Source organism: Neofelis nebulosa, chromosome 5 (genome assembly GCF_028018385.1).
Source record: "Neofelis nebulosa isolate mNeoNeb1 chromosome 5, mNeoNeb1.pri, whole genome shotgun sequence".
Taxonomy (NCBI): domain Eukaryota; kingdom Metazoa; phylum Chordata; class Mammalia; order Carnivora; family Felidae; genus Neofelis; species Neofelis nebulosa.
The window spans coordinates 64,084,080-64,110,329 of record NC_080786.1 but is presented as its reverse complement, the minus strand read 5'-3'; the positions used below and the strand labels follow the sequence as shown (position 1 = coordinate 64,110,329).

Sequence of the window (26,250 nt, the reverse complement as noted above, 5' to 3'; positions counted from 1 at the left end):
ATAAAAATGCACCCATGTGACATAGTAAATATATTTTTGCTGTCAACATCTAAAAGATTACTTCTATAATTTTGTTTTGAAATTTTTCTCTCGGCAGGTATCATTCATTATCGCTAAGTGAGACACTGTAAGCTATGAATTGTTGTCAACGTACAAAACGCTTCAACAATTGACATCGATATATTTCCTTTTATACATGCTTAAACATATTTTTATTTATTTTGAGAAATTTTTTGAAATCCTACAATCAACAAATTTATTTTCAGGTCTTCTGTGCTCATATAGCCTTTATGCATCTCAGAGGCCTTAGACATCACTCCCATTGAACCCAATGGACAACACAGTGCTGCCTGGAGCAGAGTTTTATTTCTGAGACTATAATTATGGTTTTATTTCTCCCTATAATGCTATAAAACATAGCATAGCATTTCTCTTTTATTTAAGTTTATTTTCAGAGAGAGAGAGAGCACGAGCAGGGGAGCAGCAGAGAGAGAGGGAGTGAGGGAGGGAGAGGATCTCAAACAGGCTCCACACTGTCACCGTGGAGCTCGACTCGGGGCTCAAACTCATGAACTGTGAGATCCTGACCTGAGCTGGACGCTTAACTGACTGAGCCACCCAGTATAGTACAGCATCTCTGCAGAGATGATCTGAACCTCCCCAAATTTAGTTTTGATGCTCAAACAGTCCTTTTAATAAGAAACAAATTGCGTTTATACTAAAACTGATCAGCCTCTCCTAATCTTGTTTTCTATATTCATTGATAATCCCTACAAGTATGAAATCCTTTGTAACAGATATCTTTTGTTGTCATGGTCCGGCACCTTGACCTTCTATATCTGTTGCTACTAGAGCATTCTTTTTTGGTGGTGCTTCTGACATTTTACATCTCCTTGGAGCAGAGGCTCAGCTAATAGATTTTTGATATCATGCAAGGCAGATCGAAATATATCTCCATTGTACCCCATTGTTTAATCACAAATATCCTTATTCTGTTTGGAAAAAAAACACCTTTTTTATTTGTCTCATTCACATATCTATCTCCTTTTCGATTAGTGAAAGTAAGATGTAGTGAATCAGGAGACAGCCCTTTGCCCAGTATCAAAATGATCAGGAGGGGCCTGCACCCAAGTACGCTACCCAACTTCTCCTTTGTCTGATATTAGGATGTTTGATTTGATATCTTTGCTCCAATATTCATGTTGTTCCTTTGGTGCAAAAGCAGTGGACAACATTATCTTCCTAAAAACTTTGGGACAAGGTTCTCTTGAGACAAAGTATATAGCCAGATGGCTCATTGTTACACCTTTCTCATAGATTTTCAAATTTCGTTGGACAAGTTCCAACCCAAGAAATTTCACCAGATTTTGAATCATCCTGAAATAATTTGCAAAATATAACCATAAATTAATTATGCCATATATTCTAGAATGGTACAACCTGACACATACGAATGGTAGGATTTAGTGTGTAAACCAGATTTTGCTAGAAGTACATTAGTAATATTTATACACGACCAATCAAACCCATTAACTTCCTATGAAAATCAGCACCTCACTTTCTGCCCTGTTCATTTCCCATGGCAGCTCTATGGCCCATATGGCCTGTGGTGAGAATACCTCCTTTACTGGAAGCTTGCTGCAGGCTGTTGGCCAAAAAAATTCTTTATCTCAAAAATGGTTTCTTTGCTCAAGATGGAGTCTTTTTCATCTCCATCCCCTCAAGGCAGACTTTTTCAATTGCTGTTTTTAATGTGCTGTCTCTAAGTGTGTGTTTAACAAGGAATGTATTTTATAGTTAAAAAATAAAAATAATGGCAAGTATTCCCCACTCTCTGAATATATTTGGTTCCTGACTGTTGGGTAACAGGTGGCTATCGATTGGATAGCCAGGTATTTCTCTGAAAATGCATCTGAATCTCTTGGGTTCCTGAGCTCAGACTGCAATGACCTGCTTAGACTGGGGGAGTTTGGACGGTGAGGGATGCTTGTACACGTGATTTATCTATTAATGATCTTCCGTGGAAATAAGAAGATGGCTAATATTTGACCAATTTCAGTCGCCTGGAATAGTCACTTTCTTTTTCAAGGAGTCTAGTACTTAGAAAAGCAATACATTGAATGCCTTCCTCTTAGTTTATCTACCACTGTCTTCATGGGACTTTGTCTTCTTTATGACCTCAGCTCAAAACTGGCTTTATTCTTTTCTTTTGCTCAGTGCAATAGCCAAATAATTATTGCTGGTGCAATGCTTTGTACGCACGCATACACAAAGTATACATGTTCTGGTTTATACGTCTGGCTTTTTATAGCTAACATTGTTTGGTATGTGGTAAAGCTCTTGGGACATGGAATTGAAAAACAAAGTCAGCTGGATGCCAGTTGTATGTACCCTGCACAGCCATGGTGGGAGAGGACATGTTAAGTTATCCCTAAGTAGAGGTGGGGGATGGTCTTCTGTTCTGCAGCGTATCTTCTTATGTTAAAATGTTTGCAATTAATATGACAGTTTAAAAAAAAAGACTTATTCAGTATATGAGACTGAGTCTGCCTCTAGAAAGATTCCTAATGAAATAAGAAGGAAGGGGAAGAATAGCTCTTGTGAAAAAATTTTAATTTCAAATCAGGCAGTGAAATGAATAAAGAGCTCCATGCAAATATATCTTGACCTGCATGTGGGTTCTGTGACAGACACTTGGAACACTCATCAGTGAGTCAGCAGAAGAGAGTTAATGCTCACACTGAAGAGTCATCAGGGTGGATGCACTGCCCCGGAGATTTGGAAAATACAGCTGTCAAATTGACCCTAAAGAAATAAAGGACAGGATAAGATGGATCTGAAAGAAAAGTCCTGGACCTCTTAAAGTCGTCAAAGTTCTTAACATCTTGTTTATCTTTTTTGTTTTTAAGATTATTTATTTTGAGAGAGACAGAGACAGCAACAAGCGGAGGAAGGACAGAGAAAGAGGGAGAGGATGAGACTCCCAAGCAGGCTCTGTGCTGTCAGCGCAGAGCCCCACACGAACTCATGAAACTGTGAGATCGTGAGCTGCGCTGAAACCAAGAATCAGACACTTAACCAACTGAGCCACCAGCTGCCCCAACATCTTGTTTATCTAAATTTCCATTCGGAAATATCCTCTGTGACAGTCTGCTGCAGACATGTACCGAGGGGAATCTTACCTGTAAAAAGGGCATTCCCTGGGACTGTGAGCCTTTCCTATGAAACAGTTCTGATTAGTTACCTGCTTTGGGTTGGGAGAGACTCAGCAAGAAAGGGAAATGAAGCGGCCACAGAAGCAAAAGGGTTGGAGGCGGGGAGAGAAGAAGGGGAGAAGCAAGAATGAATGCCACACGTGGACAAACAGGGAGGAGGGTGGAGAGTAAGGCAGTGAAGTTCTGGATGGAAATGGAAGGACATATTTTAGGGAGCAGGGAGACAAGTGAAAGGGAAGGATCCTAAAAGACAGAAACAATACAGGAAGTCTGAAGACAGTCCAGCTCATTAAGGGAGCGCTTGAAACACCCTCTTGCTTTATCAGAAGGGCATGTGAGGAAATGCACCATTAGTGGTCTTCCCTTCCTGTCCCATGAGAAAGCAGTTTTCTGCTGTTCCCAAGCAATCTTTTTTTTTTTTTAATGTTTATTGTTTTTTAGAGAGAGAGAGAGAGAGACAGAGTGTGAGCGGGGGAGGGGCAGAAAGAGAGGGAGACACAGAATCTGAAGCAGGCTCCAGGCTCTGAGCTGTCAGCACAGGGTTCAATGCTGATGCTGGCCTCGAACTCACAAACCGTGAGGCCAAAGTTGGAAGCTCAAATGACTGAGCCACCCACGCACCCCTGTTCCCAAGCAATCTTAATGCCCACCAGTGTCTCCCTCACTGACGCCATGGCTTTGCAACCGACCAGTCAGTAAGACAATATCCAGTTAGTGCAAGATAAACTCTTAAGTGGATCCCAAATTCCCAGTTAACTGAAACAGCATAAGATAACTGGGTACCAGATGGCTTATGTGTTCTGTGTTTTGGGGGCTAGGGTTTACTGTGACAGAAAATAGCTTTTTTTAAGAAGTTCTTGATGCAGAACAGGTATGAAGAGTTTGGGTTCCTTAAAACAAATTGACCAGAGGGACACAAAAATGGCTGTGCAGGTGACTACAGATAATCCTTATTAGGAAGCAGATCAGTTTCTATCCATTTATCCATTGAAGCACCTTTTTTTTCTTGTTTGTTTTGTTTTTCTTTTCTTTGTTTTGTTTTGTTTTGTTTTTTGCTTCCAGGTAGAAGAGCGGTCAAGGCTCAACCGGCAGAGTTCACCTGCCATGCCTCACAAGGTTGCCAACAGAATATCTGACCCCAACCTGCCTCCAAGGTCGGAGTCCTTCAGTATCAGTGGGGTTCAGCCTGCTCGGACACCTCCCATGCTCAGACCAGTCGATCCCCAGGTACCTCTCCCCTTTGTTCCATTAGCCATTTCTATAGGGTGTACAGTTAAGCCTACGAAAACAACAGGGGATTGTAACTTGGATTCACACATCGGACCAGTCAAACAATGGCCCTTAATACAGAATCTATAGAAATAGAGGAGACCCCACTGGATTCGAAGGATGAGGAAGGGGTGAGAAAGAAAAAAAAAACCCATCCTTAACTTTGAGCCAACCACAAAGTCATTTCTTGGTAAATTGGCCTCACTAGAGACCCATGGGAGTGTCTGCAAGGTAGGAACAAGCATACTTTTAGTTATAATTACCAAGCTAATAGTAGTGTATATATGTATATGTATACACACACACAAATATATATATATACATATATATGCATATATATATATATGTTATATATAAACTATTATATTACCTTTTGTTCATTGGGATTTTGGTATGATCTTTAACCAGAAAAAGTAAATGAACTTGGATAAAATTGTGTCTTCCAAGCCAGTGTTTCCCAAAGGGAAACCGGACCATTAGCATCAGCGTCACCCAAGAAGTTGGTAGAAATGCAGTTTCCTGGGTCTGCCTCAGACCTGCTGCTCAGACCTTCTGTGGGGGCCTGGTAGTCTGTGGTTTAACAAGCCCCCAGGGTGCTCCTGTGCAATCTAGGACTCGAGAGCCACTGTTGTAAGCTATTTAAAAAAGAAAAAAGGTACTCCACTTCGGGAGATGTTTCTGGAGGTTTTAGGAGGCTTCTTAAATTTTAAATACTAAAAATGAAATAGGAAGTGAAGTAAAGAATGGAATTTTATGAAAAGCAAAGGTGATAATGCAGCTGGTTTCACCCACACGTCTTTGAAAACTCTTTTGAAGCAGGTTTGTGGTTTTGTGCTCTATTTGTAAAATATGCTTTGTTTTAATATTATTGTTTATTATATTTCATGCTAATTAACATTAAGAAAAATTTGGTTACAGTTCTATTCTGGTTGAAGCATAACATTCACCTGAACTAGACTTTGAGAATTTTCACTGAACTATAATTAATAATATTTCAGGTTTCAGACCAAAGATGGTCTGAAGAGGCTAGGGCAGGGCTGCTCCAAGGGTAAGACCTCAAGGGCAAAAGGAATGGGGCTAGGCTAATGGAAGAGGACTGTGGAAATGCCCCCAAGGGTCTGGCACTGAGAGGGCCTGATAGGCCCCTTGCACAAATCAGATATTAGATTAGTGTTTATTGAATTTAGGAAGTACTGTAGGTGTTTTCCCAGCCAAGATTTATTGACCACATTCCACATGCCAGGCAAAGTGCTAGACTCAGAGATACCATGTTGGACATGGCTCCCATCTCCAGGGAATTGACCTTTGTGGTGGAGAAGTAGACAGGCTTACAGAAGCAGTAGCAATAAAATGTGAGCAGTTCTAATGGTCAAGAGCACTGCGAACTCTTGAGTTTAATGATTTGTCTTAAAGTGCCACATTTCTACCAGAAGATGGCATGTCTTCCCTGCATGAACAATATCAATGCATGCCAAATTGTGTGACTTACAACTCGAAAAAAAACATCTTGGTGTGGAGAGATATATAGTATCATGGGTGGTAAGAGCCAGCTTACCGGAAAACAGAATAATGCAGAGTTAGGTGTGTGGACCATGAGGTATGTGTGAGTTCCAATCCAGGCTCCAGCACCTATAAGCTGTGAGATCTAGGTTGTTATCTAACCTCTCTAGACCTTCCATTCACATGTGTAAAATGATGAAATAATTGTGTCTACCTCATGGTGAATTTAGTGAGTTCTTAAGGAGTAAGATATTCAGAGCGTTTCTTGTTTTACAAAGTACTCTCTAATGTCAGGTTAAGGGTGTTGAAGGAGGAAATTTATCATGTTAGAAGAAAAATATTTAAATATGTTATCTTGCTGGTCAGTAAATGTTCACTGAAAATTGCTCTCATTGTCACCACACTCATTTCACTGACTTCTTAGCAATCCCGAGGAAATCACTTAATTTTTGCCGAGCACCCTGGTTCAGCCCTACATATGTCTGTAAATGGGAAATTTGGAAAAGCTTCTGAAAGTATGCTGGAGATAACTATGATGGCCTCTTTGTCCTCCCTAAGATTTTATTTTCCCTTCCACTGAATGAGGTACTAGCTGATCTACTCTTTCTTCTAATCCTGTTGCTCTAATGTTGGTTCGATGCTTAGATTCCTCATCTTGTAGCTGTGAAATCCCAGGGACCTGCCTTGACCGCCTCCCAGTCAGTGCATGAGCAGCCCACGAAGGGCCTCTCTGGGTTTCAGGAGGCTCTGAACGTGACCTCTCACCGTGTTGAGATGCCACGCCAGAACTCGGATCCCACCTCTGAAAACCCTCCTCTCCCCACCCGCATTGAGAAGTTTGACCGAAGCTCTTGGTTACGACAGGAAGAAGACATTCCACCAAAGGTAACAGTGTGGCCTGCTTTTATCATCATTACTGTCATGGTCATCATTGTTTTTTATTGGTATTATTACCTCTATTCCAGACCTTTTATGGTAATGAGGAGCACGAGAATGTCAAAGCTCCGCCCATGTTTGTTTTCATCCCTCCTCATTCCCAAACTAAAACTTGGATTATCATTTATCACTTCTGACCTTTATTTCCCAAGAAATGGAGGCTCATATAGATTGAGTGACCTGGAAACATCTATCCTGTATCCAGAATTAGAACTCTCAATCTCAAGCATTCCAAACTATTATTTTACTATCCATATTAAGAAATAGAATAATAGGGGCACTTGGTTGACTCAATCAGTAAAGCAGGCAACTCTTAATCTCAAAGTCATGAGTTCAAGCCCCACATTGGGTATATAGCTTTCTTTAAAAAGGAGAGAGAAATAGAAAAATGGATATTTTCACTGGTGACTGAATCTACATCTAGACTAATTGAAAACTTGCAGATAAAAAGTAGAAAATTTATTTATTCCTACTTTTAATAAGAACACAAAGTGAAATCAGATTGCAGGTGTTCAGAAGATAGTATTGCTCTTAAAATTGGCTGTTTAAGGCAAGTTCCTTCTAGCCCGGGTCATAATTTAATTCCTGAGGATAAAACTGTAGGGTGAAATGACTAGCCATCCACCGGACAGAATAACCCTGAGATTGGTTTCTTTTGATTTTACCTAAGCCAGTTGTTACTCATTCCAAAAGTTGTTATGTAATGTGGTCATGTATCTCACTACAGACATCTTGGAAATATTTCAAAATACTGGAGAAATGTTTGCATTAGATTTTTCCTGGTCCAAGATTCCCCTTTCTTTTGAACTTAGCTTAGGATCTATGACAAATGGAATGTCCCACTATTTCCAAAGATCAGTGCCATTGTTGATTCCAGGAAGAAATAATACTTTTTACCCAATGATCTTCAAATATTCTTCCTCATCTTCTACTCAAAAGGATATTATAACAGGATTTCCATTGTTTTGGAAATGAAAATAGCTGATCATGGCTTTTTTGTTGGTGCTCTCTTTTTGTGGAAGCCGAGATGCCATCAGAAAAGGTTAGTTAGGGAGCAAAGTCCAATATGGAAAATACGACAGGCAGAGAAGTGTCACGAGAGCCAGAAAAACTGAAAATGGAAGTGAGTGGTCCACTCTCTGAAAGCATGTAGGCATACATTTATAACTCTGGGAGAAAATTTTACATCTATACAAAGGTTTTAGTTTTAATAATTTGTTAGATTCTTTCTTCTCTACAACTATTTAAGTTTACAAAAAGAAAAAGGAATATTTAATTTGAGCGGGTGGAAACTCTGATTTGGCCATTCTGCTTCACTTCACTGACTAATCTTCCTAGGTGTTTATCTTAAAATGCATCATAATAACCAACAAAATTTATATTAATCTTAAATATCACTTAATGTATTAACCAATAATGTTATAACAAAGCACATTTTTAAAATATCTAGTGCAAGACACAAATCACTTTAGGGGCACCTGGGTGGCTCAGTCGGTTAGGCATCCGACATTGGCTCAGGTCATGATCTTGCAGTTCGTGAGTTCAAGCCCCGTGTTGGGCTCTGTGCTGACAGCTCGGAGTCGGGAGCCTGCTTTGGATTCTGTGTCTCCCTCTCTCTCTGCCTTACCCCCATTCACACTCTGTCTTTCTGTCTCTAGAAAATAAATAAAAACATTAAAAAAAAAAAAACCACAAACCCACTTTAAAAGAGCCCCAAGAAGTGAATGAAACGGAAGTACCTGACAAATGTTTAACCCAATTAGCTATCACGGGATATCTACATTTTCATTTCCTGCTCACTTTCATACAGTATTATTCTCCTCCCTCATGTTGGACCCCTTTAGTACACTTACAATATTTGATTTCATTAAAAATGTTTAATGAAATGAGACATACATGAATTCCACCTTAGGCCCTCATCAGATAAGCTAATAATGATACATGTTCCTACTCTGTGTCTGATGATACACACAGTCTTTTTGAAGACCCTGCCAGTATTTTCAATATTAATCCTGTTTTGTGTTACATTTGCAAATTGACCTTCCAAAGCACAGTGTCTAGGGGTTTGTTTCTAATTAGTGATTGCAAGTTGATTAGGAAATGGAAACATATAGAATCTATTGAAGCAGCTTCTCTGAGCTCAGCAACATGTGGCTTATGTCCCAAGTTCTAGCCTGATACCCTAGTTTCTCCCCAGATGTCATCATTTCCTTGCCTGTTTATCAGTTGTGACGTAGCTCAGCTTCTCTGGATGACTCTCATCTGATGAAATTTCCAATGATCAGCTGAGTTGATGGTACCCCCAAAGAAATATCTGATATTCACCACTCTTACACAAGCAAAGGAGGTCGGTTATTTTAGCCCAGTGAATCAAAATAATTAGCTTGGTCTCCTTTTTAATTTGTTTTTATAGTTACCGTACTCCTTCGTGATGGCTGAATGTGCCTCAGCCAGTGTCTTTTGTCTGTGTTTAGGGAGTTAAATATTTCTTTGAAAAATGAACACTATTGCTTGCTTGTTTCTGTAACTCCTGGTAAATTTTAGGAAAGGGTTAGGCTGCTTTTCAGGTAGGAGCCTATGGGAGCTATTTCATGGAAAATATTTCTGAATTCCGGTTTTCTTTCAGGTGCCTCAAAGAACAACTTCTATATCCCCAGCATTAGCCAGAAAGAATTCTCCTGGAAATGGTAGTGCTCTGGGACCCAGACTGGGATCTCAACCCATCAGAGCAAGGTAAGGGAAGGAAGATGGTTAAGGTAAAGGAAAAAACCCCACCTGCCATTGTCATTATTGCTTTCCTAAAAATTGGTTTTGTCCTTGTTTCACTTCAGAGGCATGTTGACTGGGCACTTGGACTGTAAGCTTCTGTGGGGCCGGAAGATACACCTTTTATTTCTTCAGTCACCTTTCACAGAAATCAGTGCAGAGTGAGGGCTCATGAATAAATGAGTGAGTGAGGCATCCCAGAAGCCAACCAAGTGTACCTCATTTTTAAAATCTGAGAGTAAAATTGCAAATATAAGTCTGGTTGGAATACCCCAAACCATGACTTAAGAGGCCATTTCATGAAGTCAGCAGAACAAGACAGCCTGGTTTGAGGTGATTTTTAGCATCAGGTCAAGAAATGTACCCTCGGAGCCATTAAGACATTACAAAGTAATTGCCAAAGAAATGTATTAGTGGCCAGCTGCAGAGCTCCCTAGCTTGACAAATTACAAAAGAACTATTTCTTAGCAAAAAAATCACTTCTTTGGCATTATGGAGGGTCACTGAGATGCAATTATGCTTCCACCGCCACTCTGTGCTCTCCTAGAATTTTCCATCAACAGTGGATATTCCTACAGTGAGGAAACTGCATTTACCTACCGGTTGGTGTAGAGGTCTCAAGAGAATCTGGAAAGTAAGCAATATCTGTACTGTATCTGAGCTGATTCTATGCCGTTTGCTTCTCCAGTTCGTCGAGCTTCCCTCAGATTTTTCATGATGAATACACCACTTTTTAGGATGAACTGAAATAGCAAATGGTTTCTGCTGAGACTATAAAAAGGATGAGCTTGGGCAGGCCGTTATGTTCTTCTTCACTGTGTTCACGAGAGGACTCTCCCTAGCTAGTAAGAACGAGAGACTGGAAATGAAAGTTATGATTATTTGTACGTATCTTTAATATAGGGAATGCTTTTGATCGTGAAGCTTTAATTTTCCTCTTCACATGAAGAGCTTTAGAAAGAGGTCAGTCCAAAAATAAGATGGAACTGTACTAAGAACAGTAATCCCTTCAGGGCGAAGAAGTTAGCCCGTTCTGAGTGGGATTGCCAATAGCAGGAAGCTCTGAACGAGCCATTTTTTTCCCAGTGACTTGTCAGCTCCAGCCTGAGCTGGCGTTGCTAAGCAGCGCTGAGGAAGACCAGAGTGTACTGTGACCGGGAGCCAAAGGAGCATCAGCCCTGGGATTGTGGGCGTGAACTTTGTCAGTCCCCCTCTTCGAGCAGCAATAAGCCCCCAATTATCCGTGCTTCTTGGTCCCTTGGACCCTGCCCTCGAGGCTCTGGTCATGGGATCAGTTGCTTAGAATTTTAGCGGCTGTAGATCAAGCGTCATTTCAACTAAAATCTTTTTCCTTTCTATCAACCAAAAAGAAAGAGAACTATCATTATATAATCAAATAAAAAGCAGCTCTTTGTTCCCTCTGAAGTGTTATTTTAATGACACTAGGGCCTAAGATAGTTGGCTTTTGATGGTCAGTGGCTTGTAAAACATGAGCTTTTCCCTCGGAACCACTTAAATTTGTACTTTGTCCAAAGAATGCAAACTTTGTGCGACAGCTAACATTTTTCTGCTTACAGAGGAGGGAGGGAGGGAGTGAGCTAAGAGGTAATAATTATTTACCTACAATGAAAATCAGGGACTGTGGGGGAGGGGGTGGAGAATCCCCATCTCTGCCAACTAGAGTAATCCTACCGGACCCCCTACTTCTTGCTGTCACCAAATGACCAACACTTAAGATGTGAATCAGACTTTGCCACTCTAGATTGGATTGCATTTTTTAAAGCTTCAGGATTTGGTTTACTTACTCTTTGGTTATTTACTGTTTATTACTTCAGGATTTTGGTTTATTGGTTTCAGTTGCCTTTGCTTCATAAGAAAACATCCTATGGGGCCCCTGGGTGGCGCAGTCGGTTAAGCGTCCGACTTCAGCCAGGTCACGATCTCGCGGTCCGTGAGTTCGAGCCCCGCGTCAGGCTCTGGACTGATGGCTCGGAGCCTGGAGCCTGCTTCCGGTTCTGTGTCTCCCTCTCTCTCTGCCCCTCCCCCGTTCATGCTCTGTCTCTCTCTGTCCCAAAAATAAATAAATTTTAAAAAAACGTTGAAAAAAAAAATTTAAAAAAAAAAAAAAAGAAAACATCCTAAAAGTTAGTAGTCTGAAATAGGAACAATTTATTATTTCTTGCGATTCTCTGGGTTGGCTAATAAGTTTTTCGGCTGGTCTCACTTGGGCTACTTATGCAGCTGCGCTGAGCTGATGGGTCAGCTGTACCTTCATGTGGACCTTCATCCTGGTCTTCTTTACTGTTTGGCCATCTCAGGACAGCCTCCCGAGAGGGAGGGCCCCAGTACAGGAGCACTTTTAAAGCCTTTGCTTGCATCATCTTTGTTGATGTCCCATTGGCAACAAGTCATGTGGGCAAGCCCTGAGTCAGTGCGCTAAAGGAAATACACAGCGCACGGACGATGGGAGATGTGATTGGCTGGGGACATTACTGTAAAACAGACTCTCCTATCTTATATTGGTCTTAATGAAGTTCTCATAGTTCTTTTTGTACTGCTCTTCAGGCAACTGGCCATCCACGAAGCCATGACAAAGGGTTGCTTTTAAAGAATTCATCCTTTACCATGTTTATGAACTATACTTCTTGTTGTTGGTCAATATTCCTTTTTATCCTCCCGGCCCTTCTCCTTAAATTGATCCTCAAGGGAAAGTAGAAAATTAACAAAGTAAGAATGGATCCCAAGAAAAATCACACATCTAATAAAGGACAAATTCAGGATGTTTTGTTGTTATTATTTTCATTTGCTAAATTCAGCAAATGTATACTGAGGACCTGCTGTGTTCAGGGCTGCATGGGACCTTGGGAGTCAGTGACTCAACCAAGACCACCTGAGTCTAGGGCCCATGGGTCAGAGGATACACCATACCTGCTACCCTTTGGAGCTATAGGCATTATTAGGGGCAAAATTCTATTTCTTGCTTTGCTTTCCTCCTTTGCTTTGAAGTAGATATGTGAATTATTGGAAGAAGGCAGAGGCTCCCTTCTTTTGTAGCAAATGTAAGGACCACAAATATAAGGCAATAATGTCTGAACATGGAAGGAACCTGAGTCCCCAAGCAGAGGCTCCCTTCTTTTGTAGCAAATGTAGGGACCACAAATTTAAGGCAATAATGTCTGAACATGGAAGGAACCTGAGTCCCCAAGTCCCCATCTGAGGAAGAACCACCAAGGAGACCAGTTTGATCTGTGTATATTGTGATATGAGTGAGAAATAAACCACTTTTGTGCTAAGCCAGCAGGAAAAAGGAAGACTAGAAAGTAGAACCTAATGGTTAAAGAGCTCAGTTTTTGCTTCCTGAATTTAAGTACTAATGAACTCCAAGCACTAGGTGCAAGATATTGTATATTCCATAGTAACTGCAGAATGTATGCTAATTTCTGAGAATGTAGGAAACAGTATGTGTAAGTCAGTAAGCTACTTGGCACCCTGAATGGAAGATTCTGGAGGTGAGTTAAAATCGGAGATGCAAGCATGCCTCCAACGTGAGGAAAAAGCAGAGCTTTACTATTTTCAAAAGCCTTCCTTCTCCCAGAAAAAAACTCCCTATTATGTCACTTCCCCTATCTACACACACTACACCAAATCAAAAAGAGCCCTGTAAAGAACATGTCTTAAAATCATTGTGTGTGTCAAGGAATACAGCTGTGCTGACATTAGCTGGTCAGGAAAGTGTTACTGGGCAACCCCCTTGCATCCCTGCCTTCTGATTGGTTTGGGTCAATTTTTTATTTATTTCTTTATTTAAGAAACACATCTGGAACATCTTTATTTGTGAGGCACTCTTCAGTGTGCATCTCAAATAGTAACTAATTTAAACCATTTAACAGGCGCCTGGGTGGCTCAGTTGGTTAAGTGTCTGACTCTTGATTTCAGCTCAGGTCATGATCTTGCCATTCCTGAGATCGAGCTCTGCATCTGGTGCACTGACAGCACGGAGCCGGCTTGGGATCTTCTCTCTCCCTCTCTCTCTCTCTCTCTCTCTCTGCCCCTCTCCTGCTCATGCGTGTGCATACTCTCACTCTCAAAATAAATAAACTTTAAACCATATAGCAACTCTGTGAGGTAGTGGCTGTAATCACCTCTATTTTATAGAAGGGAAACTGAGACAAACACAAGTTAACTAAATTGTTTAAGGTGACAAGATTATTAAGTGATAGAGCCACCATTTGAACCATTGTCCACAACCATTCTGTGGCACCAAAGTCCACACTCTTAAGTACCATGTCATGCTTACCTGTTTTGCAATAAACACAGCTGGCGTTGCTGCATCGTGTTCCCAAAGGAAAGAGGGTTCTTGATTTGTTCATTTTGCCTCCATTTTTCTCACCATGTAATTGAGTGAGAATGTTAATAGCTCCTCTTAATCCTGTGGTTATTGATTCTCATCTTGTGGTATTGACTACCTTTTAGTGGTTGTTGTCCCATAGAACCTATTTATAGCCCCCAAACCTTCCTACTCAAGCTGGTACTGATATCATTAGGTGCTTTTGACAGTTTCCACCCCATCACCATAACCCCACACACCTGTTCCTGCCCTTCTGTCTCATGCATATGCAGATCTGTGCTCGGTTCCTACCTGCTGTGTGGGCTCCCAGATGCCTTATGGTGTCAGAGTGATTAGTTGAGTTTAAATCAAGATTTGGTTTGTTCATTTTTTAAAATACCGTTTTTAAAAATTCCAGGTACCTTAATATTTAACTTTGATTCATGTGTTCTTTTAAAGCAAATTAAAATTTTATCAAACAAGTACATTCAGAATATGAAAAGATTTAAAGTAAGCCAGAAACACCGAGTCAAAACCCAATGACTAAATGCTTAATTTAAAAAAATAATTCTCTGTCCCATCCCAAACCTCTCTTCCTATGGCTCATTTGTTCTCATTGGCTGTGTCATCACAGAACAAAGTAAAGTGAATTTTGGCAGTCAGCCAGTTAATTACAGACTTGGCCCAAGTATTTGGGCCAAGAAATCACTTTGTAATCCTAATTTTCTGTTTTGACTTTTTATATGATTCAAGTAAATGAAATAATTGCCACATTTTCACTTTACTGTGTGTTTTACAGGCCCCCATGGCATTGTCTATGGGATGGCAAATGTCTGAACCAAAAGTTAGCATTTGAAGAAGTATATATGAATGTTTTCAAGTTTTTACACATTTGGATCTGAGTAGTTTCAGTTGATATGTGAACAAGAGAAATCTATTATTTCATAGAATTCTTCTGAAGTTCCCTCTAAAAGCATTTATCTCAGACCTCTTGGCCCCAAGGCCAGACCAGATTACTATACAATAAGGAAAAGAAAAATATGAATGGTATGACATTTTATCAAAATACTTATATTTTCTGGGGCGCCTGGGTGGCTCAGTTGGTTAAGTGTCCGACTCTTGAATTTCAGCTCAGGTCATGATCTCACAGTTCATGAGTTTGAGCCCCTCATCGGGCTCTGTGCTCACAGTGCGGAGCTTGCTTGAGATTCTCCCTCCTCCTCTCCCTCTGCCCCTCCTCTTTCTCTCTCTCTCAAAAATAAATTAGAATGTTTTTAAAAATTTTTTAATAAAATTTTTTAAATACTTATATTTTCCAAAAAAAAAAATAACATAGAAAAAGCATTTTGAAGTTTCCCCTATTTCTATGTGTGTTTGTATAGACACTAAATACTTCTTTCAGTCTCCAGCAGCAAAAATGGCAACCTATTAAGATCAGCACCCATGCTGGTTAGCTCCAGTAAGAAGGGCCTGTGCTAATGAGGCCCAGGTCACGGATTTAACACCCATGGGATTCAATTAATTTCATGCCAAAAGAGGCTCTGAGCTCCATCAGAGACACATGCACTTGCCAGCTGGTTCTGCCAATGACCAGGCCCCTCTCTGACACCCTGGGCCCAAGCCTTATATCATCAATATGGCAGCCGCCTCCCACCTGGTCAGCCTGCATGTCTCCTCCCCAGTCATCCATAAGCCTGCCCTGGGAGACCTGTGTGCTCTACCAAGCTTTACAGGCACTGCTGCATAAGGCATCCATTTCTTCTGATCACCCACTCTTCCAGGCTATCCTAACACAGACTTAGTACTCCATCAGGGTGGGTGTCCTCTCTACACCAGCTAGCCCCAGAAAAACCACAGCCGCTGCGTCTTCACTCAGGCGCTCCCCCAGACTTCCTGCTTATTCCTCAAAGGCCCAGTCAAGTCCTGTCTCCTTCTTGACACCACCTCAATGACCCCAGGCTGCATTCATCGTTCCCCAAACTCCAACAATACTTACGGGCTCTTTCACGAATAGCATGCAGAGATTTGCCTTCTTCGCTGTTGTCTCCGCTGCCTGTTTCTCACGTCTAGAATTCTGCTGCATCTCACACCTGTGACCTGTGCTGTCCTCCATCCCTCATATTGGTCCAACGAGTCTCACAAAGCAGGTGTTTCACAGAAAGGTATTGGTTAAATTACCAAAGGAGTGCTGTGTTCAAGCAAGTAGCTGGATCCTGCTACCACACCACAGTCACCAGAGAAAAATATCTCAGAGCTCACAGCCACCCTTCTCACAATAACTGTTTTTATTTTTAAATACAAAGAACACTATATTACCATTCTACAAAATGAAAGCAACTACCAAGAAGCCTTAGCATGTCCATTACCTTTAATCTGTGATACAGTTGGCTAGCAATGCAATTTTTAGAAAAAAAAAAAAAAAACCTTTGGACTTTATTAATTATGTATAAATAATTCCTGACCATCACTGTTTAATGAAACAAGACCATGGGAAATAATTTATTATTGGGAATAAAAGGAGATAAGATTGTTTCTTTAAGGAAAATTCAAAAGGTAGGATACTGCATAAGTATTATACATTTATCATTTTAGGTATTCTCCAAATCAGGGCTAGTTCCAGTATGGATCCAAATCTATTTTAGCCAATTAAGTGCTAGCAGTTTTCACAAAAATAATTACTATGCAAAGGAGTCCTATAAAAATATTGAGAATTTAAACATTTTCCTTAAATTTGATAATCACTTCAGCTTCAGTCGATCATACTGTTGGGTTGACTTAGCAACTCCTTTACCATAAAACCTTAAGATAAATATTGTCATAAATTCTATATTTATGTGATAAAAATTACTAAGTTATGAGGACATATTTATTTTCACATATGTTTTCCAGAGCCACGAGCCATGTCTTACAATAACCCGATATTTAAAACATTTTCTCACTTGATCAAATGTTTTTGGAAGATATATCACCAAAAGCAAAGTTCTTAAGTTTTCAAGACAGAAATTATTTGGTCCAGTTGCTGCTATAATGATGTCATTCTGTGGCCAGATTTTTGGTACACTAAAATGCAAGCGTCTCAAGGGAAGAGACCCTATTATTTCCATTTTTATACAGAAACATGGGACACCCCACACAGTTTAGTGTGCACTTGACAGTCTTGAAATGAGGGGAGCAAAATGAAGGCTTAAAATTGCATTTTAACATGAATTATTGCATTAAAATCATAGTCTGTGACCACACTAAGGTGTGCAGTTCTGTTTGGAGAACTGAAGACATTGGAAACATGTAGGGGCCCTCGGCAGGTGGATGGCAGTGGATTTGAGCTTTGAGTTGCAGGTTTCACTAAATTATCCATGCACTAATTTAGGCCCAGAATTATATAAATGAAAAGGCCTCTAAGGTATAAATTAAAAAGGAAGAGCTTTGTGGAAACTTTGAGGATGCTGCTTATTTTTATAACAAAATCATAAAAACCTCAGCAGCTGTTTCCCACCACTCTCTTAGGACAGCTTCTATGATCACCAAAAGTGGCTTACGTGGCTCTGTCCATGCTCCCATGCTGCCCTGTGCTCACTTCAGGCAAAGCATGGAGGAAATTGGCTGCGTGCGTCCGACTAAACCGGCAGATGACAAGACTGTGTCTTGTTCATTACCGTATCTCAAATGCCTGACCCAGTGCTTGGTATAGACCAACTGAGTGAGCAAATAAATACCACTATTTTGGGGGCAGTTTACATATAAAGGTGAATAATAATAAGACTTTATAAAAGTATTTATTCTTGAATTAGCGCCCAATAATTATTTTAAAACACACCTCCTTTTGATAATAGCCAAAGTATATAAAGACTTACTGAAAGAAATTTAAAATGCAAATATACCACTAACTATGTAAGCAGAGAACTTGATTAAGCAATTCACAGAAGAATTATAAATGGCAAATGAATGTGAATAAGAATTATTCTACCTCAAGAGTAATGTTTTAAAACAACATTACAACAACAAGATAGATTTTTTTTTTTTTTTTACAAAGTAGCAAACTGCTCATCCTAAAGCGTGGTAAGAATTCAGTAAGATGGTCCGTTTCATACACTTCAGCAAAAACCAGTAATAACATTACACACCCACATACAAAAACATATGCAACACACTCATCCCTGTTCATGTCCTTCCACCCAACAATCCCAGTTCCAGGAAAGAGATGTGACTGGGATGTGCAGGTGCCTGGAGATACTTATTTCAATGTCGCATGTCACGGCAATGTATTGGAAGTAGCTTAATATCCGGCAGTAGAGGAATGGTTAAACTAATTCATCCATATACTGGGTTATTATGCAGCCATTATTATTTTTGTAAGCATAAGAAGCTGCTCCCAAAGCAGTGCTAAGGGAGGGTGGAAAAAAGCTGCAAAACCGAACATACAGCATGCTTCTGTATATACAAAAGTCTAGAAGATACTCTACCAAATAGTAAAATATAGTTGGATGTCTCTTGGGTCAGAGATTGAATGTGTTGCTTCCTTCTTTTATCTTTTAATATTTTTCAAGGTTTTTTGTTTTTTTCGGGGTATTTTTGTTTTTTTTATAATGAACACAGGAACAAGGGTTTCAAAGAAAGCCTCCTTTGACGAGCACCATTTCAGAGCTAATACTTTAGTGTAATGACCCAGGAGCTGGGTCAAGAGTTCATCTCATCCAGCAGTATCTGGCTGGGAGCTCCACAGAGGACGACATGACTGTCATTTCCGTTGACCCCTTCCGTGCAGTGTCACACACGTGCTCTCTTTGCTCCTTTGCACCGGGGGTGGGACTGGACTGTACTGTGTCTGTGGATGGCAAGGTGTCCAGGGTGTAGTCACCGCGTTCTGCCTTCCACACAGCAACCCCGACCTCCGGAGAACGGAGCCTGTCTTGGAGAGCCCCTTGCAGAGGACCAGCAGTGGCAGTTCCTCCAGCTCCAGCACCCCCAGCTCCCAGCCCAGCTCCCAAGGAGGCTCTCAGCCTGGATCGCAAGCGGGGTCCAGCGAGCGAACCAGAGTTCGAGGTAAACCTTCCCCCACCATTTACTTCCTGACTTTTGTGATTCCTGCTCCTGGCATGGCCACCACTGTGTGATGCCACAGAGTCCTGACTTCCCGGAGCCTCAGTCTCCTTAGATGAGTGAACCGCCATCCCTAGTCATATACATGTGTGACGTCACAGTGTGGACTAAATCTTTTCTAATTGCAGATCACGTTGTTTTCCGGGATGATCATAAACTATTGGTCTTATTTGAAAATATTACTTTTGAGTCACCTGAATTCCCATTTCCATTTGTTGTCAGTTTAGAGTTTCATGTACCCCCAAGTATCCTCTTCCCGTTATGCCAGTCTTCCCTTTGTGTGTGAATATATTTCATGATACGAAGGATCTTTCAAAGTGGGATTCGGTAAAGACTAACGTAGAACACATATACATTTTAAAGAAGAAATAAACTCTTTGACTTAGAAAGTATATTTCACTCTTCTAGTTATTCCTACCAAAGAGGGATAAAAAATGAGCCTCTCTGACCATTTATTCAAGTCATTTATCACTGTTTAGTTTTCATTAATGAGGAAGCTTGTGAAAAACATTAGCATGTCCAGCTAATTACACATGACAACACATTGCTTCTAGCTAATCAAAATTTACTCTTTCTGAATAACCTTCAGAAGATAATTTTGCTTCCAAGTAATAAACACCAGAACTTTTTTAAGTGCAATTTGATAAATATTAACAAATTACTGTGCTCTGAGAAAAACCACCAGCCCTTTTTTTTTAGCCTCTTCATTAGCCACAATCATAGGTTGACACATATTAGCTTTTTAAGGTTTCAAATAAGTAGAGTCACTGTATTTCCATTTTGGAAAGGTTGAAATCTGGCGTGCAGTGCTCTTGTCTCTGGACCGGGATATGGCTGCCTCCATATGCATTCTTCAGACCTCAGTGGTGCAGCACATAGCTATGTGTACTTCTGTTGCTTTACTTCAAATATAAATTTACTTAACTGAGAAAAGTGCCATTCATTTATCTTTTTTCTATTCACAAGCATCTTAATATCCTTAGAGAAAACTAAAGAAAACTAAAGTTATGCATATCATTGTAATTCTCTGATCTGGTTTGGGTTTAATTCTTATCTTCTTTCCTTTGGCCCCTAGTTCCTCTGGGTTAAAAACACTGATGTATCCCTGATGTGTTTCTGCCCATGAAAGACCACTTTACAGTAAAAGAATCTCCCCGATGCCAGATTGTTTTTCTGTACCTATAAAAAAATCTGAGAGATACTCTTCACTCCGTAGCTGTTGGGGGACCTCCCCCATCCTCCATTCTGGGGCTCTTCCCCTTTGTCACCAATACTCTCCTTCCTGTCCCCACCTCATTCTTTCTTCCTTAAAGGACCCAGACAACCCCTGCCCCCCATTTAAAAACCATTCCATCACATAAAATAAGTTTATATTTTTTCCCACAACACTCCCTCAAAATAACCTACTCTGACGGGTAAGTGGTACAAGAAGAAACCAACCATAGAATGCTAACACAGAAGCTGGTCTAGTGTACTACCCAGAATAGGACTTGGGTAAGCCAGACAGAATACCAACTCTGCCCATAATTTCAGCATGACCTTAGGCTAGTATGCCATCTCTCTAAGTCTGTTTTGAACAGTGAAGTGGGAAAAGAGGGCCATACATTGGGTTGCAGCAAGAATTCGATGAGACAGTTGACATAGAAGGCTTTTAGCATTAAGCCTGACACACATTTAGCACTCAGTAAATGGTGGTGGTGGTGCTGGTACGTGCTAGTTTTTCTTACTATTATCAGTGACTTCCAGGTTACAAGCCTAAGTGCATTTGCCTGAATATTAACAATTTTTTCATGGATGTGTTTCAGGATTTGCCTAAATGAATGATGTATCCCCTGAGTAATCCCGAAGGATGACTCACCACAGAACTCTAGAACTTGAGTCAACACTTTTGATGGTCATTATTTTTCTTGATCCCTCTCTTTCTACCTAGCCAACAGTAAGTCGGAAGGATCACCTGTGCTCCCCCATGAGCCTTCCAAGGTGAAGCCAGAAGAATCCAGGGACATTACCCGACCTAGTCGACCAGCTGTGAGTGCTTTTGAACTCTTTTAAATTACCAGAAAAGCCACAGGACACAGTAGTTGGGGATACACCCATGACTATGAAACAAAACTTAATGAGATTAAGAAGAAGAATGGATGCTAGAAGTATCCAGAAGAAAGTAATACCTGATTAGGAAAGAACTGGACAGATCTCAGATTGCCTATCTGCCATTAGGCTTTCTGCCAATCATTAGCACTACTTTAGAGAATAAAAAAGGCGGGAAATAACTCCTATCATAACATAATTTCTACTCAGCAGCTTTGGCAAAAAGATGTTCAAGCTAGCAGTTGAAGGGATGTGGGCACTTTCTTTGGGTTTCTGTTGTCTACTCTGCCCTCTCCCCATATTATTTTCCATATGAATTAATGTAATTTATGCTGTTTTTCTTGTCTTTAGGACTCTATTTTTCTGGACCAAAACATGATAAGCATGGTTTGACCATGGGCCTGACAACTTGAAATCTAGCTTCATTGCTGTGACATGACAGACCCCAGATAGTTTTAGCAAAAGAAATAAGAGCATGGAGGCTGATATTTGAAAGTTGGAAATTAACTTGGGATGAGTTATTATCCATCCACATACTTTACTTAAAATTTCTGAGAACCTTTTCTATGAAATGAATGTGAAGGCTTTTTGGTTTACTCTGGTTTTTACATATTTAAGTAAGGAAGCATAGTGAGAGTAATAATGAAGGGAATTTGCCCCATTTGGGGTTGACGCCCTTTCTGCTATTTTGCATTTATCAGTTGTGTACTAACAATTCCCATATTGTGTCTAACCTGCTCTCTTTCTTCTGGCTTTTCCCCCTCCTGTGGATTCTTCTGGATTGGGTTCCTCCTTTTTCAGAGCTATAAGAAAGCTATAGATGAGGTTAGTATTACCTTTTCTTGGTCATGCTGTCACAAGATGTAAATATACAGGTGATTTCCTGATGTTGACATTCAGAAATGTGGCCTGTTGGATCACAGATTTAAAGTTCACTCCTCTGGAGTGGTCTGCTGGAAGGCAAGCCCCTTCAATGGCAGCCAGCCTGAGGCCCTCAGACACTCGGGTAAAGCTCCAGAGACCTTCCTTCGAAGCCAAAATGCCACTTTTCCAATGTTGCAATCTAGCTAAAGATAAACATTAGTTAGTGCTTTGTTATTGGCAGTTTTTCATTCCAGCATCTTCCAATAGCAAAGCCCGAGCTCTTAACCTGTGCTCACCAGCCTCGCGAGGGGAGGCAGTTTTACTAACAGAGAAAGAGACATCATTCTAAAGCACTCCAAATTTATAATGTGTGATTTGTGAACAAGGAGTTACTGGGTATTGTTAGATTAATTTTGTGGGACATTAACTACAGCATCGGCAGCAACATCAACTTTAGTTAATGAATCCTGGCGAGTTAAGTGACTTTATTTCCTTATCTGCGGAGACATTTTTCCATTAGAAAAATATATGGCTTTGTCAATCTTAGGTAGCTTGCTAAGAAGGATGACTGCCTTCCTGCTGTTTGTCAGACCTGCATGAATACAGCACAGTGGAGTTGTGCTGTTGTTTGTTTTAAGAGACAGGCCTTGCAAAGAGTCCTGAGTGCATGGAATCTGAAGACTACTATTATGGCTTTAAGGCTGTAGCTCTGCTGAGCACTATTTTTGTGAAACGACATGGAAAAAGCGCTGGCTTTGGAATCAGCAAGCTGCATTCAAATTCTAGCTCCCCCGAGTAAATAACTGGCCAGGACCAGTTTCCTAACCTCTCTGGGCCACAGTTTCTTCATGTGTAAGATGGGGATGAAGGCACCTGCTCTGCCTCGGTCGTAAGATTGATTAGGATCACTCAAGATCACGTGTGCGAGAACATTTTGAGAAAGCCAAGAGGCAGTCCTCATGCTAGTTTGAGCCCGCGGCATGGCGCCATTTTGGCAGGTGGGAGAAGTCGGATCCTATGCTTCTGACCTTTACCAAAGAGCCTCTCTTTTTCAGAATTAGGACTGCCTTACCATTCAGAGTGGTTTAGAATGTTATTTCTTAGGTAAGAGATTACTGCTCATAAAAGAATGAGACTCTATGTGTCTACAGTGTGTGGACGGCATTTATAAGAGAGGAAAATGAGGAACGTTTTTCATTGCTTTGTACCACAGCCCTGAACTTTCCCTCATCATAGTCAGAAGGACAGCAATTATTACACCTTTTATCAGTTTTTTCCCACATGGTTGAAGACAGAAAGCAATATTCTGGTGCTATGGCTGCCAGAAAAAGGGTTGTGTGTGTGCACAACTCAAGGGAAATCTCACAAGATTTCAGCTTGAAGGTCGTTGTCATGAGGAAAATGGATTTCATCTGGTTAACCCAGGATATTTTAGGCTTTTTAAAAATTGCTTTATTTATTTTGCTTTACTCTCATACCCTGGACACAGATGAGAGAGAGCAACAAAAGTATAAGTAATTGAGGTGATGTAAGTGGCACACCAAAATCTCGGACCATGTGTGATTGGAAAATATCCTCCAGGTGATTCTGTTAACCCTATCCCTTGAATATCACTGATCTAAACCACTAAAAATACAGGATTACTTGGTTCTGCCTAACTCAGTAGTTCTCCCCCAGGGACGATTCCACCTCTCCTTTTCCTTCCATCCACTTCTTTCCCCTTAGGAGATATTTGTCAAAGTTTGGGGTGGTTTTGGTCATCACAACTTGGAAGTGGGGGGCAGTGCTACTGGTAGCCTGTGGGTAGAGCAGAAAGATGCTGTTATACATCCTACCATGCCAAGAGAGCCACCCATAGTAGAGAAGGATCTGGCCCCAAACATCAATAGTGCTACAGCTGAGAAACCTTGAATTAAACCTTTCTCCCATCTTCAGTCACAGGGTTCAATATGGCTTCCTTCCATCATGACTGATTTGCCATTTAGATAGCCCAGGATTGAAATGAAAAGTTTCAAAACTCTTGGAAAACATGTTGCTTATTATTGTTAATTTAACAGTTTGATTTTTCATGAAAATCAGTCTGAAGGAGTGTCCATTAATTTAGCATTCCTTTCTAATGGGATATAAGACTGTGCAATATAGTCTGTGATTATTTAATACAATCATTGAAAATATTCTTTTCACTCTAGCAGTTAAACATATGACATGAAGATTGATACATAAGCAAATACTGGCTTTAGCACTATATTTTTGTTATTGTGTAAGAATCTGAAAAATCCCATCGCACACCCATAGACAGGACGAAACTTGAACGGTAGCTAGTGATCTGAAAGCTTTTTTTCTCAGATGAGGATGCTGGCGTTAAGTAACTTCCCCAATGTCACTTCTTAAGATTTCCTAAAAAGGAGATAAATTATTTTCATATGTAAAAAAAAAGACCAGCCTAAAAACTTTTAACCTTTATTTTAATAATTCAAAAAATTGAGCTAAAATCTGAATAAACTACATTGTTTCTAAAAAGAGACCCAAAAGAGCACCTTTTGAGGTAAAGTCTACATAATTGTCAGATTAAATAAGAGTTTTTTTTAATGAAAAAATATATATCAAGTTAATTCTAAAAAGTGTTACATCAAACAAGCCTTTGGGTAAGAGTCTCCTATCTTCACATTTACTCCATAGTCAAAAAAATCTTACCATTTTGCCATATTTCTTTTTTAGTTGTGCATTTCTCAAATATTTCCATACTAAATAGCACTTTTTTTCTCTTTTTTGAAATTTTTTTTAGCTTCAGGCTTGAGACAGCCAAGCAATAAATTACCACAAAAACTCATTATATGGAGAAAATTGGTATTGTCAGAAAATAAAATGTATGAAAATGGATCTGAACCCAATGGTGTCAATTTTAGATTGTGTCTATTTTCTATAACTTTGCTATTGTAAATTTTTCCAGAGTGGATGGATAAGGAACAAAACTGCAGCAAAGCATGTAGACTATTGGCATTGGAAGATTAATTTTCTTTGACTGGGGTATTACCTTCGAGTTACTCATTATTGTTACCTCGGGAGTCTCATATACATCTCACCGTCCACGCTGTTACCAAGTAAACTTAAAAGGAATTTGCAATTACTTCCAGTGTTTCAAGAAAGATAACTTTTTAATAATGAAGAAACAAAAAAAAAAATTCTAATTAAAAGTGAAGTTGTAAAGCAGGTCAGAACTTTAAACTTTTCCTAGATACAGTGTTTAGAAAAATTTAGGTCATTTTTACAAATGAGAGTTTCTTTAATTCAATGGGCTTTGGACAAGCTAAATATTTCTAAATAGTTTTGACTTTTTAAAAATCTCTTTTATCTTGTCATGAAATGTCAAAGATAAGGAAAATGAATCCACGGGGAAAACGTATTATAAATTTAAATAAATCATAGCTAATATTATTATATTTTACTCAGAATTATTGACATTAGAAATAAATTATTTTAAACCATATTCTCTCTTTAAATTATAATAAAATGCTTTTTTTAATCATAAGTGACATTTTAAATGCCTTATATTCTTTGATGAGACCTAACATGCTCCTAAAATATAGAAGACAAAATAGAAAATAAATTTTGTTATTATTTTACTGGTTTGGAAGATTGTAATACCTTTTCTGTTCATAGCTTTAACAAATATCCAAACTATATTTCCCACTGTGCTCAAGTATTGCATTACCCTTCACTTTCTTCTCAATTTGATAAAGGTAAACATTGACAATGTCAAGAGGAAATGAGGAGTATAAGCTGAAATCTGAATATTGGCTTTTCCTGTTTTGGCCCATTGCCAAAGAAACAAGTAGATTTGCATAAAATTCTGTCTATGTGGTAATTTTCTTCTTTAATGGTATACGTTATATTTAAACACCTTTGAGTCTTTTTAATAGAATTCTATTTTCACTTTCACAGATGGGGTAAATATATCCACTGAGATTGAGGCCATGCGTGTGTGCATGTGTGTAAAAGCCCAGCAAGCATGTTTGGGTGGAAAATGCACAATTTGAATTTTCAGAAACTACCCTTTTCCAAGTGTTTCAGTTCAAGTGACTGCAGAACAAATTTAAAAGTCGTGCTTTCCTTTGACTTTATTATGAAATGAGAAAGAAATGACCCTGGACCTTCACTTAGCACCTTGACCTTCCTAAATTCTACACC

General features: G+C 39.8%; 1 protein-coding gene across 9 annotated transcripts in view; it reads left to right on the top strand.

Moving 5' to 3' along the window:
- Window positions 1–26,250, top strand: part of TNIK (TRAF2 and NCK interacting kinase) — a 399,936-nt gene that overhangs the window by 328,785 nt on the left and 44,901 nt on the right. For 5 of the 9 annotated variants that reach the window (XM_058732383.1, XM_058732381.1, XM_058732380.1 and 2 more), the window contains 6 exons: window positions 4,278–4,442; window positions 6,630–6,869; window positions 9,547–9,653; window positions 18,890–19,053; window positions 21,041–21,138; window positions 22,000–22,023. In XM_058732383.1, coding sequence (XP_058588366.1) covers window positions 4,278–4,442; window positions 6,630–6,869; window positions 9,547–9,653; window positions 18,890–19,053; window positions 21,041–21,138; window positions 22,000–22,023 — 798 coding nt within the window. The remainder of the gene's footprint in view (window positions 1–4,277; window positions 4,443–6,629; window positions 6,870–9,546; window positions 9,654–18,889; window positions 19,054–21,040; window positions 21,139–21,999; window positions 22,024–26,250) is intronic. The other 4 variants (XM_058732385.1, XM_058732382.1, XM_058732379.1 and 1 more) reach the window with 2 other exon arrangements.